The sequence below is a fragment of the Corvus moneduloides genome, chromosome 6, assembly GCF_009650955.1.
Source record: "Corvus moneduloides isolate bCorMon1 chromosome 6, bCorMon1.pri, whole genome shotgun sequence".
Taxonomy (NCBI): Eukaryota; Metazoa; Chordata; class Aves; order Passeriformes; family Corvidae; genus Corvus; species Corvus moneduloides.
The window spans coordinates 58,849,442-58,865,060 of record NC_045481.1 but is presented as its reverse complement, the minus strand read 5'-3'; the positions used below and the strand labels follow the sequence as shown (position 1 = coordinate 58,865,060).

Genomic DNA, 15,619 nt, shown 5'->3' with positions numbered 1-15,619 from the left:
AAGCTCCCATAGCTGTCTGTGATAGTGGGAGTGCTATGTCTCATATAGTGTAGAGTAAAACTCCAAAATTCCAGGTGTCTCCTATCAGCTGTTTCTTTTTTTTCTCTTATAGAAGCTATTCTAGGAGCCACTGCTTTGTATAAATTATTAAATGTTTTATCACAGTAACAATTTTCACTCAGCTGGAATAACATGACATCAAATACCTTCTCCTGTGGTCACATAAATATTTAATTGGGGTGAAATGGGCTTTGGGAGAACAGAGACTTGAATTATTTCTTATACTTTCCAGAACCTTCACCCTAATACTTGTGGCTGTTTGGTAGTGGTAGATGCAGTTCCATTAACAACCAAGGAAAAGGGGAGGAAAACCTGGGACTGAATGCCCAGGTGTGGGTAGGGTGCAGACAGATAGGTCCAAGGCCAGGAAGGCTCAGAAAGGAAACATTTGAGTTTTTTTAAAATGATAGTATCCCTAATATCGTGTCTGTCCCTTACTCCACATATTGTTAAAACAGGGCCTTGTTGACCCCTAGAGGACAAAACTTATGGATCATGACAGTATGCAGCTTTTAAATTGTTCCTTGCAATTACTTGTAGCCGGATTATTTTCTGGTTTCAGCACCTTCTGCCTTAAAAAAAAAAATAAAGAAGTGGAGTAGCTCCTACCAGCCACTGCCTTCTGCAAGTGATAGTCTGCATCCAGCCCACTTAGCAATTGTAAAATCTACATCTATATTATTGTCATGTTACCTTTGTGGTATTTGTGTTGTTCTCTCTATCCAGGCCTGAAAGGGAGGCTACATCGATATACTTCATGGGTACTTCAAGTTCTGTCTCTTACTTTTTCTGAGAATAAATCCATTTCTGTGCATAAAATGCTCTAGGTGCTAGGCTGATACAGCTCCACAAACACAGAGCTAGTGTGAGCAATCCCCTGGGAAGGAGGAAGAACAGTACCGGTGAGCTGTTCTCTGAGCATTCAATTTTTTTTATTTTTATCAGTCATCCTTGAGTCTTCCTTACACTGAAAGAAATACCCCGTGGCACAAATAACTCAGATAAATAATTAACTGATTTATCCGAAATAAATATAAGACTCTGCAGGCAGTTGCAGCATGCTTCCTTTTCCTGATGCCTCTCTGAAAAGCATCATCATAAAACTGACAAGTGCCTCATATTCAAAGAGACAGTTATTGCACAGAGGTATCAGTGAACATTTTCCTCCCACCATACTCAAGCGTTGTTTTGCACATTTTATTTCTCCAGTACTGACAGAATGACAGAAATAAAAGACAGAAAAAGGTTCAACCATCCAAGGCCACATTCCTTGTTTACTCAGGTTCTCACCTGCTGCTCTGTTCTGCAAACACAGGCTCCTTTTTGCAGCATGAACACTTTCCCCATTGCGTCTCCCTTCCTGCAGAACAATTCATCAGCATCAAGATGAACTGATGCATGTTACTATCATTTTTCCTGCCACATGTCACCAGGGAAGAGGTCCAGATACATAATGTTTGTAGCAATAGGGATTAATGTCTTTTTTTTATGTGTACGTTTCTAACAGGACAGGCATACATACAGAGAGTATGCTGAGGTTTTTCATTAGGGATAGGGAGAAGAAAAAAAGGGATACCAGAGCCATATATCCTTTAAAGCAGCAGAGAAAAACTTTAACTCTGTGTAACCATTCTTGACAATGCTAGTTGTCAAGCTAGATTTGTCAAGCTACATTTACATTTGTTATCTTAGGGTTATTCAGTCTTTGCAACATTTTGCTCAGAACATGAATACACTATGTTTTGTTTTATAAGTAAGTTTTCTTTTTTTCTTTTCTCCTTTTGCAATGAATTCTTCCATGAGCGATCAGCAAATAGGAAATGGATTTCTAATCTTTCTTTACTACAAATTTTACTTTTACCTTATTTCTCATACCATTTATTTCTGCTTTTCTAAAAGGGTAGTTGTCTTGCAACCTCCTAAGCTTAAAGCATCAGCTGAACTTTAATGGGGTGAATTTCCTCTGCTTCTCACCCTCCATACAACAGATATATGATTTGTTCTTACTGTTGCTTATCACGCCATCATTATTATATTGTTATGTGCTAGTATTATTATGTTGTTATGGTATGTTTATCACTGGTATAAATTTGCGCTAGTAAAAAAAGGGAATCTCTATTTTGCAATATCCAGAATTTAGTTCAATTTTAAAATGCCAAGAAATCCTACTTGATTATTTTATTGGCAACTGAAAAGCAGATGTCTTCAGAATAATTAAATATCTGCTTACCACTATTTTTTTGTAATATTTATTTTCAGGCTAGTTTTCTTTTGCTGCTATGTTACACTTAGTTGTATTATTGCCTTCTCTCCTTACCTGAGGAGAATAGGCCTAAATATAAAATGTGTGGTACCAAAGTACCATGATCTCTAATATATCCAATGTTTCACTGGACAATGAACAGTCAGATTTATTTGCTTTATTCCAAAATATTTCTGTTTAGGTATTTAATAACCAAGTCCTATTCAGCCGAAAATAACCTGGTGCTATTTATATTGGCCAGGGATGTCAGTATTACAGTGCAAATACAACTAAAAATAGTAACAGATAACTTTGGATAGTGGTATAAATGAATTAAAACAAACAAAAAAACCCCCTCATGTTTCTTAACAAGCCATTATTTCTGTGAATTGTTACAGCTGGGGACCAGAAAAAATAGAGACAATTGACCTCCTGTTGGTTGGGATGGAATCAATTGCTCTGACTGTTAGACGTAAGGTGGAGACAGGCTGTGGCTGAGGGAGCAGCTCTGCCAACGTTTCTTTTATAGCTCCATCATTATGATGTGAGTGGAAGCATTTTTGTCATACACATCCAGTTATGTGATGGGAACCATCTTTTATTCAGAAGCTACATTTACATTTGAAAAATATGCATTGGATGCTATTATAAATTATTCCATAAATACTGGGCAATGAATTTGTTTGCTAGGGTGCAGCATACTAAATAGTAAAATCAACGTGGAGTACCAGGCTTGCACAACTCCTTGACACATTTTTTGCTGCTTTCTGTCAATTAATTCCTAATCACAAAATTGATGGCTTTCATTATCATTGCCTTTACAACATTGGTTAATATAAACAGAATGATTGCTTGGAGGGATGACAAATCTCTCATACATACGCAATTTTATTTATGTATATGTATATATCATTCATGTATATGTATATATTCCTACATATATATGTAAAGAAGTATGATTTTGTCTGAAGTACCACTACACAGTACTAAATATTATATTTGGAAATAGAAGACTGTCAGAGTGTTCAGAAAAAATTCTGTAAGACCATTAAAAGCATAAACACAGGGGTTTTAATAGCATCACAGAATGGTTGGGGTTGGAAAGGAACTCTGGAGATCACCTAGTACAGTCTTCCCCCAAAAGTAGGGGAAGCCTAGAACAAGTTGCACAGGATCGCATCCAGGCAGGATTTTAATATCTCCAGAGAATGAGACTCCACAACTTCTCTGGCCAGCCTGTTCCTCTGGTCTGTCACCCTCACAGTAAGGTGTTTTTCCTCATATTCAAATGGAGCTTCCTGTGTTACAGTTTGTGTTACCCTTTGTCCTGTTGCTGGGCATCATTAAAAAGAGTCTGGCCCCATCCTTTTGACAGCTGCCCTTAAGATATTGGTATGCATTGATAAGATCCCTTCTCGTCCATCTCTTCTCCAGGCTAAACAGGCCCATGGTGGGCTCATGGTTAAATTGTTGTTTTCATTTGTGCTGCCTCTCTTAAAACATTTGGTTTGTAGTGATCCTGCTTCCTCTCTATAAGGACCTCACCATTTGTTGCCTTCAGTTGCAGCATGTCTTGCTTCAGTTAGACCAGTTAATTGAACCTGAAACTTTGGTGTTACCAGTGATCTGGCAAAACATTTTCCTGAAGTAGTCAAAAATACGACATTGCTTCTCTGAAGTTTAAAATAGGTGGTAGAATGGCTGATACCTACCTACTTTCCCCATGAGCATGCTGGCTGGGGCAAGTGGTACGTTTGCTGAGTTATCCCCTTTTCCTCCACACATTCTGTGCTGGGGACCTATCTTTGAGTATTCTGCTATACAGTTTTGGGGAGCTGAATGATCTGGTTCCAGTGACATTTGCAACTGTGCAACTTATACAGTATTTCTGGAAATATGCTTTACACTTCTAAGGAATAAAACAGAGAAGAATGCTTCAACAATAATTTAAAATAAATGTTTTGCCACTGTTCTTAAGCCTCTGGACACTCATCATAAAGCCATCAAGCTCTTTTGTGATGCTAACAGCATGTGCTTTTGAGATAAACAGCGAAACAAGAAGCATGGGATAGATAGACTGATGTGAACAGGCATTTTCCTTTTGAGAAATTGCAGTCCTCAGATTTGGACAACACCTTAAAAAAGTACTACATATCTTTTGTTTTCAGTTCAGAGAGGGAAATTATATCTACTGATTTAAAGAGGAAAAGCTTCTTATAAATTTTAAAAACAAGACATTAAAATGAGTATGTGAATTTGCTTTGGATATATTGAGATTGACAAATATCTTTCTGCTCTTGAGGTCAAAATTATGCTGAAATAAGATACAGTACAGTAAGTCAGTTTTTGTTACTTCTGCAGCAGTAGTAGTCAGGAACAACCCTCCCTTACAGAGCAGTACAAATGGTTGAACACTGCTGAATAGGCTGTTGTAGCATTTTAGAACATGTGAAATCACAAAGCTACATACAAGCAAGAAGTAAGTATGAATTGATCTTTTTCTATTTTATTTTTTGTGACAATCATGGAAATAGAACTGATAACTAATGTCTCTTCATGCACAACCAGATCTATAATTTTCAATGCATGCAAGTAAATAAATTGCTAAGATTGCTACTTTCTTACACAACACCATTTAAAATAAGATTTTAATTACAGGAACACATTCTCAGAGTAACTGACATAACTTACTAAGAGCAATGAAGCATTTTGTAATTAATCAGTATAAGTCTGCATTAATGGAATAATATTTACATTACAAAAACGCTGCTTTTTCTAAACATTTAGTATGGCTAGAATCTTACCTAATACAAAAGAAAAAGTAAACTTTGAAAGCTGTGTCTGTATATATACTATTACTACCTTTATTTACAACCATAATCTTCAGTAAAATAAATGTAATTCCACTTTGACAGGTTTGACACTTCCTTCAGGTTGTATAGAATCAGGTATTGAATAGCTGTTAAATTTATTTCACATGAAAGCCTTTTAAAAATGGATTTGGAAATACAGAATCCTAAGTTGACCTGCCAATTTAAAGGTAAATAACCTGTTATACTTAAATTGAAGATATTATATACTTCCAGCTTTCTGTTAATTTGGGTCTGCAAGGTAACGAAAATTAATGTAGCCAGTAGGATGAAGTAAGACTGAAATCTCAGCCTGAATTTAAACAGATGATAAAATTCAGTTATTCAGTACTTCTACTTATGAATACCATATTCTGTCATTTGTGTTATATGAAATTAAGATAATCAACTGTCCCTAATGAAGCAAGACAAAAGCCTTATGAACTTTATCCTAATCTTGAACTCCAATTCTCTTCCACATTCTTTCGCGCCTCTATTAAACCAATCCCAACTCAAAAGCTAGTAACTATAAAACAACAGAGTTACAAATTTCCCATCAGGCCTAGTAATCCAAATTGTAGAAAGCAGTTTTGGGAAGGAGCAACCATTTTCCCTATTTCTCTGTTGAAGTTGGATGGAATTTGAGTCTCTCTTCTTTGGGGTAGACCCTGGCAGCAAACTGGTTCCCTTACCAATCCCCAGGAACCTTAGGGATCATGCAGTATTGCATTGCTTTGACTTTCTGGGCTGCAAATGCAACAAAACTACATTTACATCTTGAAACATTTTTTTTTCTTCATTTAGACATAAATACATACGCTTTAAAAAAATTATTTGAAATTTTCAGAGACATTGATAAATCATGAACCAAATTAAAAGCAATTTGTGATCAAAAATACATTACATTAGAAAATATTACCCCAGTTGTGTATCAGTCTCAAGTATTTGGAAAATCTACATAAAATACACAGGTATGGAACAAAGTACTGTACTTTTGCCCTATAATGGAAAAAGCCTTTTTTTTTTTTTTTTTTTAATACCATGTTATTGCACTTGGATGGGATGTTAAGGACACTCTTGGAAAACAATTTTATAAAACAGCATCTGCAATATTACTATTGCTTATTTTATTGTTGTGCAATAGAATAGTTCTTTGCAGCTCAGCATATTGGCTTGCTAGGCCAGAAAGCACAATGCTAATTTCACTGCAAAACATAGTCTTTAGGATTAATGCTAGAAGGCATGAGTCTTGTGGGAGTTCACCTGGTGTAGCCCAGCAGGCAAGTTTTGTGGTGGTGGAATACAGAAGTCTGTGGGACAGGATAATCTTACCTCAGTATGTTTCCTCCAAAATGATGGGGAGGTGATTGATGTATGGTAAACATGCATGTGGGCTTGCAGCTTGTTTGGCATTGATCCATAAGATGTCACTGTCAGAGCAAATACGTTCCATATTTCTAATGGAAAGCTGGAATGAGAACCTTGCACCTGGCATAGGATTTTGCAGTCATGAAAAAATCTTGTAATATAACAGGAAATAGGACCAAAGTTGAGTGTGAACATGATGCTGAAGAGAGAAGTTTCTGTGAAGATGCTAGTTGAAACACCCTGTTACAATTTCATTGAGGGTGCTGCAATGAAGAAATATGAATTATGAAAAACTAAGCAATTCTCAGTAACTCCTTTTGCTTTTGAAGATGATAGGTTGGCCAACAAAGAATGCAGGCATGTTGTGAGCTATATCTAAAGTTACCATATTTGAACTTCAGTGTTTTACACAAGTTGGAAAGGAAAGGTTTGACATTGTTATGCAGTAACAATACATCACTGTGCTAGATGCTGCTCAGAGGATAGCCTAATATTTTTGTTGAACTATTTTGATTGTATTATTGTAATCCTAGGACTTTCAGATGTGGATTTGGACTTTGCTATTCTGAGTTCTGAAAAAAAGTATAGTGGAAAAATTGTCTTTCCTGAATGAACTGTAACAATGAATTTCACTTCCCATTCTTGTGGAAGTAGTATGACAAGCTCAGATACTCTTGCCATACTTTTTCCAACTTGATATGTGTGGGAAGTGTGGAAATAGATTAATGACATAAAGATGGGGGGTTTCTTGCTGCTCCTTTTAATGGTGGTGGTGTTGTTTTGTTTTGTGGGAGAGGGTAAAACAATGCAGTTGGGAAAAAAAGCAGATATGTGGCCAAAGAAATCCAAATAATAAGAACTAAGAGGTTCTACACAAAACTAGCTTGAAGGTGATGAAAGACTTGGCTGTCAAAACTGCACTAAGCAGCAATAGAGGGTTAATCTCTAAATCAATGAGCTGATGACCCAGCAGACCAAATCTTAGAGACAAGAAAAGAAATTCTTCCTAAATCTAGCAAGAAATGCCTAAATGGTAGCTTTTTTTTTTTTTTTTTTAACTGTAGATTTAGACTATGCAGCTAAGGACTATGTCAACATCTTATTTCTAAAGGCATCTAGCACTGTAACTCTTGAAGCTCCTTGTACTAAGAACATGATACTCAAGAAACAACCCGCACATCTGCAAAATAGGTCTACACGGTGAAAACAAATTAGATGATGGATAGTTTCACCACTGACAGTGATTTTTATTAGTCTGGCTGATTATTTTCTTCCTTACTTGAAAAATTAGGCTGTTAATCAGAAATATAATTATATTGCAGCAGTTTGATAGCTGGTACTGCAGAGTTAGAGAATAATCTTTCTTGCTGTTTGCTTCAGATAAAATGTGAAATAAGAAAACTGAGATGTGTAATAAAAGAGAAAAATATCATAATGTAGAAGTTTGCCGACCTGAAAAATTTTAGGCATGTAAATTGCATGCTGCTATTAAAACGCTGCAAACATAAATCTATAAAAGTAATCTATAAGCTTAAAAAGTAAGCATGCAATTGCAGTGAGCTACAGAATTGAGTCCCAAACACTTTATATCAGTCAGAAAACACAGTCAATTTCACGGATATAAGAAAATTCTATCTATACCAAGAGAAAATGTCTCTTAAATTACCATAGAAATGAAATACTAAAATATGGAAATCAGTGAGATTTTAAGAGTTTGTGTCTTAGCAACACAAGGTAAAATCTTTATAGATATGTTCTTCAGTTTTTTAATTCATCTACTACACACTTTAGCATGCTCCAAAATCTGCTTTCTAGACCTTCTCCATAGTGACTGACAGCTTCATGAGAGATAATCATTGTGCTAGTGTCTATGGCAAAATTCTCCCTGTTTTCAGTAAGATCAAAAAATTTGGAAACAACTTCATTGCAAATACTGAACAAGATTAATTTTGCATTGCAGAGCTTTAAGTACTGTAGAACTCCTTGACAGGTGGACTCAACAATTCTGTAAACACTGATTTTTCATACTATTTAAGTGTATTACATAAAAATTGATAGCAAAATAAATAATTTTGGGTGCTGCTGTAAACATTTAATGCTCTTACCCAGACAACATTTTACACTAAAGAATCAAAAATTTTCTTGCAAATTGATTAGAAATTGTACAAGAATTTTAGAAATTACTATGTTTGAGAAAGGACATTTAATATCATCTTGCTATTTTGTGCTTTGAAAAGCTGCATAAACATATATTCAACAAAATCCTTCACTGTAGATATGAAAAATTAACTTTATGGTTTATTTTAATTAAAATTTGAAATTGTGTGTCTACCTCCTGTTTTGAATCAATCTGGTTCCAACTCCCTTGCATTTTATTTTTATTACATCCTTTATTATAACCATTGCAGGTCCAACCTCCTGAAGCTTTACCATTGCCGTCACCAGACTGGGTCAGACACAGCTTTGTCAAGGCATATTTTGAAAACCTTCAAGGACAGATATTTCACCTCTTTTTGGGTTACATGTTCTGATGATGTACTACCAATGCTGTAAAAACTTGTTATTAGTGCTCAATCTGAACCTCCCATGCCATCATGTGTGGCTATTGTCACCAACAAGATCATTTAGCACTATAAAGAGTTTAGTACTGTAATCTTTGCAAGTGATTTCCAAGTAGTTGTAGGCTCCTGGAACACCTTAGATTATTTTTCAGATTAAATTAAACTAGTTTATTCCACTTCTCATAGTTTATTTATTGTAGACCCCTGACCTTCCTGAGTAGCATTTTATGGACCTTTTCCAATTTTCTAACACCTTTCCTGAATTGAGTGGGTGTGAAGTGGGAAAGCTAGACACAAAATTGCAGGTACAGCTACAGTCATGCCAAGTAAAGGGGATTAATAACGCTTTGATCTGCTGGCTGTATTTCTCCTAAGGTTTCTTTATTTGTGATGCAAATGCACAGTTGGCTGGTGTTCAAGCTAGTGCTTCCCATAATGTTCAGGTACTTTCTACTAGAGCTGCTGCTCAGTCTGAATTGACGTATGGGGATTTTTCAGGTGCAGTATTTTGCACTTGCTGAACCTCATGAGTTTCTTTTGGAGTAAGTTTCATTTTCTTTCTGGGCAATAGTTAACACTGGCTGTAGTTAACTTTTGAGGTGGCTATATTTCTTAAGGAAATAATTGGCATAAGAAACAACACAGGTGAATTAGGTTTTAATTTAGGGTTCTATTTCATCTGACTTTCTGAAAAGCACCGTGGAAGTATAAAAATTAATTTAAAGCATGACTTTCTCATAGCCTGTTCTAGTGGCAAAACAACTCAGTCTTCCTGGTCCTATAATTTGAAAGTTTTACAGATCTCGAATAATAAAGATTTTCACAAGACTAGATGTATTATGATGAAGCAAGACCAAATCTTATTTCCTAATCTCTTCTGACAAAGACTATCTTATGAAAAACGATGTCTATCAAAGACAATAAATCTCACTGTCAAAACTAAAAACCTAAAACCTAACTAAAAACTCAATAAGATCAACATTAAGCTTTTAAGTCATGATTTTGGTTCTGTTGATTGTCAAGACAGAAGACTGAAATCTACTTCTGTTTGATCCTGATCTCTCCAGAATTTTCATCTGCTTAAGAAAAGATTTATAAAAATTTACACAGAGAAAAATGTGAGACATAGCATAATATAACTAAATATTTCAAAAGAGAATATTCATTAGACAGTGATTACAAGGGTAGATTATTATTTCAATGAACTTCAGAGCCAATGTAGCCTGTGCATATGAAGCCTAAGAATGTATGCATTTCCTACATATCTTAGCCATCAATTCTTAATTGTATCTGCACTCTAAAAAGATCTTCAAACTGGACCAAACTCTCCTTATTTACCAAAGAATTATCTTTCTAGATCCTCATATGTTCATATTTTACAATTATCAAGTTTAGTCAGTTGACAGTGTAAAGGATTCAATTTAAAATACTTTTGCAGAGGTATTTTTTCTTCTCTTTGGTGACCTTAACCCCAGCTGTTTTATTGGTAGTTTCATGCATACATACCACTTATTGTTAGAAATGGAGCTTTGTAATTATAACATATATAATTTATAATTTTCTAGTCTCAGAATTTAATCCTTGTTTCTGAGCAGTGCCTTACCCTGGCTTTCTCTTCCCATCATTCTGAGTATTATTATTGTCAGTGAGAGCTACTTGAATTCAGGAGTTCTGCAAGCCCTTGTGGAGGATTGTGGACCAGAAATTCAGAGGACGGCCCTGAGTACCAGGCAGCCGACAGCCTCTTTTCCAAGAGTGAGCGTGATATTCTCTTTCATCTGTAATTTTACTTATGAGCCCCTCTTCTTCCTGTCTGCATTTTGTAATTATTATCATTGGAGAGCCAGTAATGGCCCTCCTTTGTTTTGTGCTGGTAAGAGAAGGAGCATAATGTGTACTGCTCTTCTACTTCACGGGCAAGTCAAAAGGTATCAGCCAAGGTTTCTCAAAGAAATAGATCTGCCCTAGAGCCTGACAAAGGTTTAGACCATTACAGTGGAAGAACTACATTTGCTTTTTGCAGATTTCATTTGTTTATTAACTACTAAGTTCATAGTTTTTATTATACTCTCTCTCTCTTTTTTTTTTTTTTTCCCCTGGGTGACTTTCAGGGTATTGATTTGGTTTTAATCTCTATGAATCCACTTTAATGTCTACAGCAAAGCTTGAAAGTAAACAACAAATACTTTATTCTACCTCTTCTTTTAGCTTGCTTTTAGTTTTCCGGAACTTCTTGATCAGCAAGAGCCAGCTGGCTTATTCTGCCATGCAACACCTATAGTGCTGTATCTCAGCAGGAAAAAGCTGTTCCTAGCAGGTTTTCTGAAATTGCAGGAGTGCAGAGGAATGTCTCATCTATTACCATCAGTGTGCAGAGAGGCATCGGAGACCAACAAATGAGTAAGATACACAACACTATAGCTTCTGCATCTTTTCTTAAACTAACAACAAACCTTCTGCAAATGTTCCAAATCAACCCAAAATGTGGTGAGCTATCCTGAGGAGGTAAGTTTATTTTTTTCCCTTATGGTATCAATTGGATGTATCAGCTGCGTGTTGTGTAAGAGCAGTATCTGTTATACTCTAAAAAAAGTGCTGGGGAATACCTCACCAGTTAGGATGCAATTTTTATTTTGCCCACCTTTCTATAAGAGCCCATGCATGGATGTTTTGGTTTATATATGGTTGTTGAAAATGTTTTCATAGTGGAAAAAACATTCTGAAACTGAAATAAAAAGTGTGTATCCATCTTGGTTTCTTAACTACACTGATAAAGAAAAAGTAGTACAACTTTATAGTACAGACTGGCCTTTAGTAAGGGGTGGCGATTATGTAATTTTTTTCACAGATTGTACACTACAAGCCCCAGTCAGCTATGGGGAAGTTCTGCCTTTACTGTCAGAGGAAATCTGTTGTACATATCGCCCACAAATGGAGCCACAAACTTTGAAGGAATGCTGTAACCTGTGCTAGCTAAGTGGCTGAATTAATTTCTGATGAGTAAACAATGTTTGTATCCCTAAATAGAGAAGAGAATATAGATATTGCTAGATACAGGTTAGAATATTTGAGTGAATGAACTTAGGAGGACCAAAACCTCCAGATTATTGTGGTAGGAAAAAAAAATTAAAAAATTAACCCCAAAACATTCTACAGGAATTGAATGATGCTATCACAAAACTTAGAATCCAGAGAGAATAATATGAGCAGAGAGCAACAAGGAAAGAAATAAAAACCTTTTAAGTTTGAATCTTCTGTTGTCTGGAAGGAGCCACATGGCATACACTCTAGAGAAGGGAAATTGTAACACATATAGCATAGAGATGGGCCACATCAGGCTTGAATGTGCAATTTAGTGTCTTCTTGTAAAAAATTATCTCCAGTAAGGTTGAGACTCTAAGTTTTATAGAATACATAGAAACCAAAAAAGCTGGTGATGCAACTCAGGGACATGGTGTGAGAACAGGGATGGAGGAGATGTAATACAAACTTAACTCAAAACGCTGAGATTTAAATGTAGCTATTACTGCATAAAGGAGGTGCAATTTTTACTTCGCTGCCCTTCACCTCAATAGGAAAACCTCATGTCTTCTGAAGGGAAACAAGGAAGGCAGTAGGAATAGCACAGCCAAGATGGTAACTGGGCTGGGGCCGGCGCTCTCCCTCAGCGGGGCCCACACGCACTTTCCCGCCGATTCCTGCTGACACAGTTCCCTTCCCCGGGGTGCGGGCGGAGGGACAGCCACCGGCTCCGCACCCGTCCCTCGCCACCTCGGGCCCGGCGTTACCGCCTCTCCCCTCCTCATCAGGCGCTGCTGGCGCCATTCCCTCGGCCTCCACTGCGCGGCAGGCCGGGCCGGGCCGGGCCGCGCCGCGTCGCAGCCCACCGCTGGGTTCCCGCCCCTCGCCGCCGCAGCCGGCGGGCTGGCAGTTCGGAGGCTGCTTTCCGCCAGGATGGTTCACCATTCAGGCTCCATCCAGTCCTTTCGGCAGCAGAAAGGTAAGTACGAACCCCGCTGTCCCCACGGCGGTCGTCCGGAGGCCCCGCGCAGCTGCCCGCTTTGCAGGTGCGCAGGGAGGGGGGGGGCACACGGGTCTCGCCGCGATTTCCATGCAGTATCGCCCCGTGCGTGCCAGGTGCGTCCTATGTCCGTGCGTACACTCGTGCCTGTGGGTGTTCGCGTGCGGGCTGTAGCCCGGGTCCTGCTCTGGAGGCGCACTGATGCTATTGGATGCTTTACCGGGTGTCAAATAATGCGGCTGCAGCATGGACGCCCGGTGGCGTGAGGTGGGCCGAGCCGCGCCACAGACCATTCCGCGCCCCAGCTACTGAGGGCCGGAGGCCCCCGGTCCGGCCTTGACCCCACGTCGGCCCCGCCCCGCCCAAGTTTTTTTCCTGAAAGGCAGTGCTGCTTTGGTTCTCAACTGTTGTACAGGTGAATCTAGAGATGCCTATATGCGTGATACCGACAGGTCGTTGACCCTCTAGAGTTCACTGCAATTGTTACTAGGTTTGTTTCAGCTTTTAGTCTTCATATCATCCCGTTATCCAAATACAAAAGTAGAGGAAGAATACTAGCTGTAATTGCGTGATTGTAATATTAGCTGGTGTTTTAAGTGCACATACAACTTAGGTTCAAACTATGTATTGGGTTGTTTGTTTGTCTGGGATTTTGATTGCCAAACAGAAGCTCTTTGCTGGTCAGCAGATATAAAGGTAAATTTCCAGTTGTGATTACTATCATGTCAGGAAAATTAATCCACAAACACCAGAGGTTTATGTCCCAAAAGGAGACAGAGGAGTCCTGTTACTTTATTCAAATAAAGTGAGAGGCCATGGGGCATTCCCCTAGGATCTCTCAAACTTTTGGAGGGTACAGCCTCCTATTTATTGTAATTTCCTGGCTGCATTTCCCTCTCTCTTTCCCTATTGGCGGAGGTACTTGAGAGGTACAGACTTCCTGAAACACCTAATACCGAAGACTCCCTTCTAATGTATAACCACCCTCCCTCCCCCCCCCCCCCCCATTTATTTGTAAAGACAAATCTCTTTCTTTCCATTCATCAATCAGTGGAATCCTTCCCATTGTTTCTTTTATCTCTCAGTACTAGTTTTATCTTCCAGCAGGCCCACAGCTTGTTTGTAAAGACAAGTCCCTCATTCCTTTCAATCACTATAAAACCTGTATTGTGTTCATGTTAGAAAAAAGAAAATTCCCTCAATGAACTTTATTTATTTTTTCTTGGTCATGGAACCAGTATTTTTACTATGTTTTATCTCTCTAATTCTACTTTGGTGGATTAGGTGAACCAAGATTTCTCTCACTTTGTTCTCTTTCAGTCATTAACAAACTTTTTTTTTTATTCTTATAGCATGCCATAAATTATGATAGGAAATGGTATTCTTTATACATAAATCATGAGGTTACTGCATTCTGCCTCATTCAAGTTCTTCTCTTTGACTGGTTAGTTGAAAATAAATAATTCAAAGCACTTATTCTATTCTGGTAATCCCATAATAAATTTACTTCTTTGTTCTAGAGGTTTTGCATTTAATGCCAGTCTTGTGTGCAGTAATGAGTGGTGCTGTCTCAGACTGTAAAAAGTCTAGTTTAGTCAGGTTCAAAGGTGATTAATTAGTATAAAAACATATTTTTTCAACTGTCAAGTCTACATTTATAAAAGCATTAGGTGACTTGGATCCACAGTGTTAGTCCTTACTTTTTCATAAGAAAATATTTCTTACATTACAACAATGGTTAGCAAGCTCCAGAATCATTGTCATGGCCCTTCAGAAAAAATGCAGCTGTCCTGTAATAATCTTTAAAAAACCTACTCCAAAACTAACTTTCAGTGTTCCAGTTCAACTTGAACTATGTTCAGGTTCTTTGCCTTATGACTGATGAAACTCTATGTTTGCACAAGTCATAAAACTTTGTAATAACTAAATGAGCTTTGCCAGTTACTTTTTGAGAGGAAGATTTTGTTCTCATCTCCTTATTCCTGAAGAAATCCTGATTAAGGTACCTTGCCAGTCATCAGGCTTTGGAAAAGAGAGGATGCTCTTATGGAGCTATGTAACCTGTATATTACTGACTAACATGAGTATCACTTTCCCAAACTTCTCAAATGCAGTGTGACATGTACAAAATGTACCTGAGTTCAGCCTCTGTTTTTCTCAGCCTAAAGCTTTTAGGAATGGGGGAGGACAGCATGTAATCTTGATCAAAAGGCTATAGCAAAACTAAGCAAACATAAATCATAATCAAGAATTCATCATTTTATCATGAGATATTTAGAAGAAGCTGAGCATCTGGTACTCTGAAGTTCATAGGCACCGATCTCAGAAGCAAAAAACATTGTGTCTTTTTTCTTTTTAGTACTTTGTATCACTCTTTATTTAAAATTTAGTATTTGGTTACTGTAATTTCTAACTTACTGTTGCTAAGATTTTGACTAAATGTTTGTTTTCTAGCTGCTCACAAAATAGTGCCCTAAATTCCCTGTTTTTTACAGAATCAGTGGTAATCTTCATGAAA

The 15,619-nt window shown here is 37.5% G+C and overlaps 1 protein-coding gene across 2 annotated transcripts in view; it reads left to right on the top strand.

The window, feature by feature from the left end:
- The window catches only part of ANO3 (anoctamin 3), a 205,424-nt gene that overhangs the window by 37,542 nt on the left and 152,263 nt on the right, over nt 1-15,619 (top strand). Inside the window, exon 1 of one of the 2 annotated variants that reach the window (XM_032111238.1) lies at nt 12,950-13,080. The exons of the other annotated variant lie outside the window; for it this stretch is intronic. Coding sequence (XP_031967129.1) covers nt 13,035-13,080 — 46 coding nt within the window. The 5' untranslated portion in view covers nt 12,950-13,034. Of the gene's footprint in view, nt 1-12,949; nt 13,081-15,619 lie in introns of those variants that run through there. 2 annotated transcript variants of the gene reach the window in all.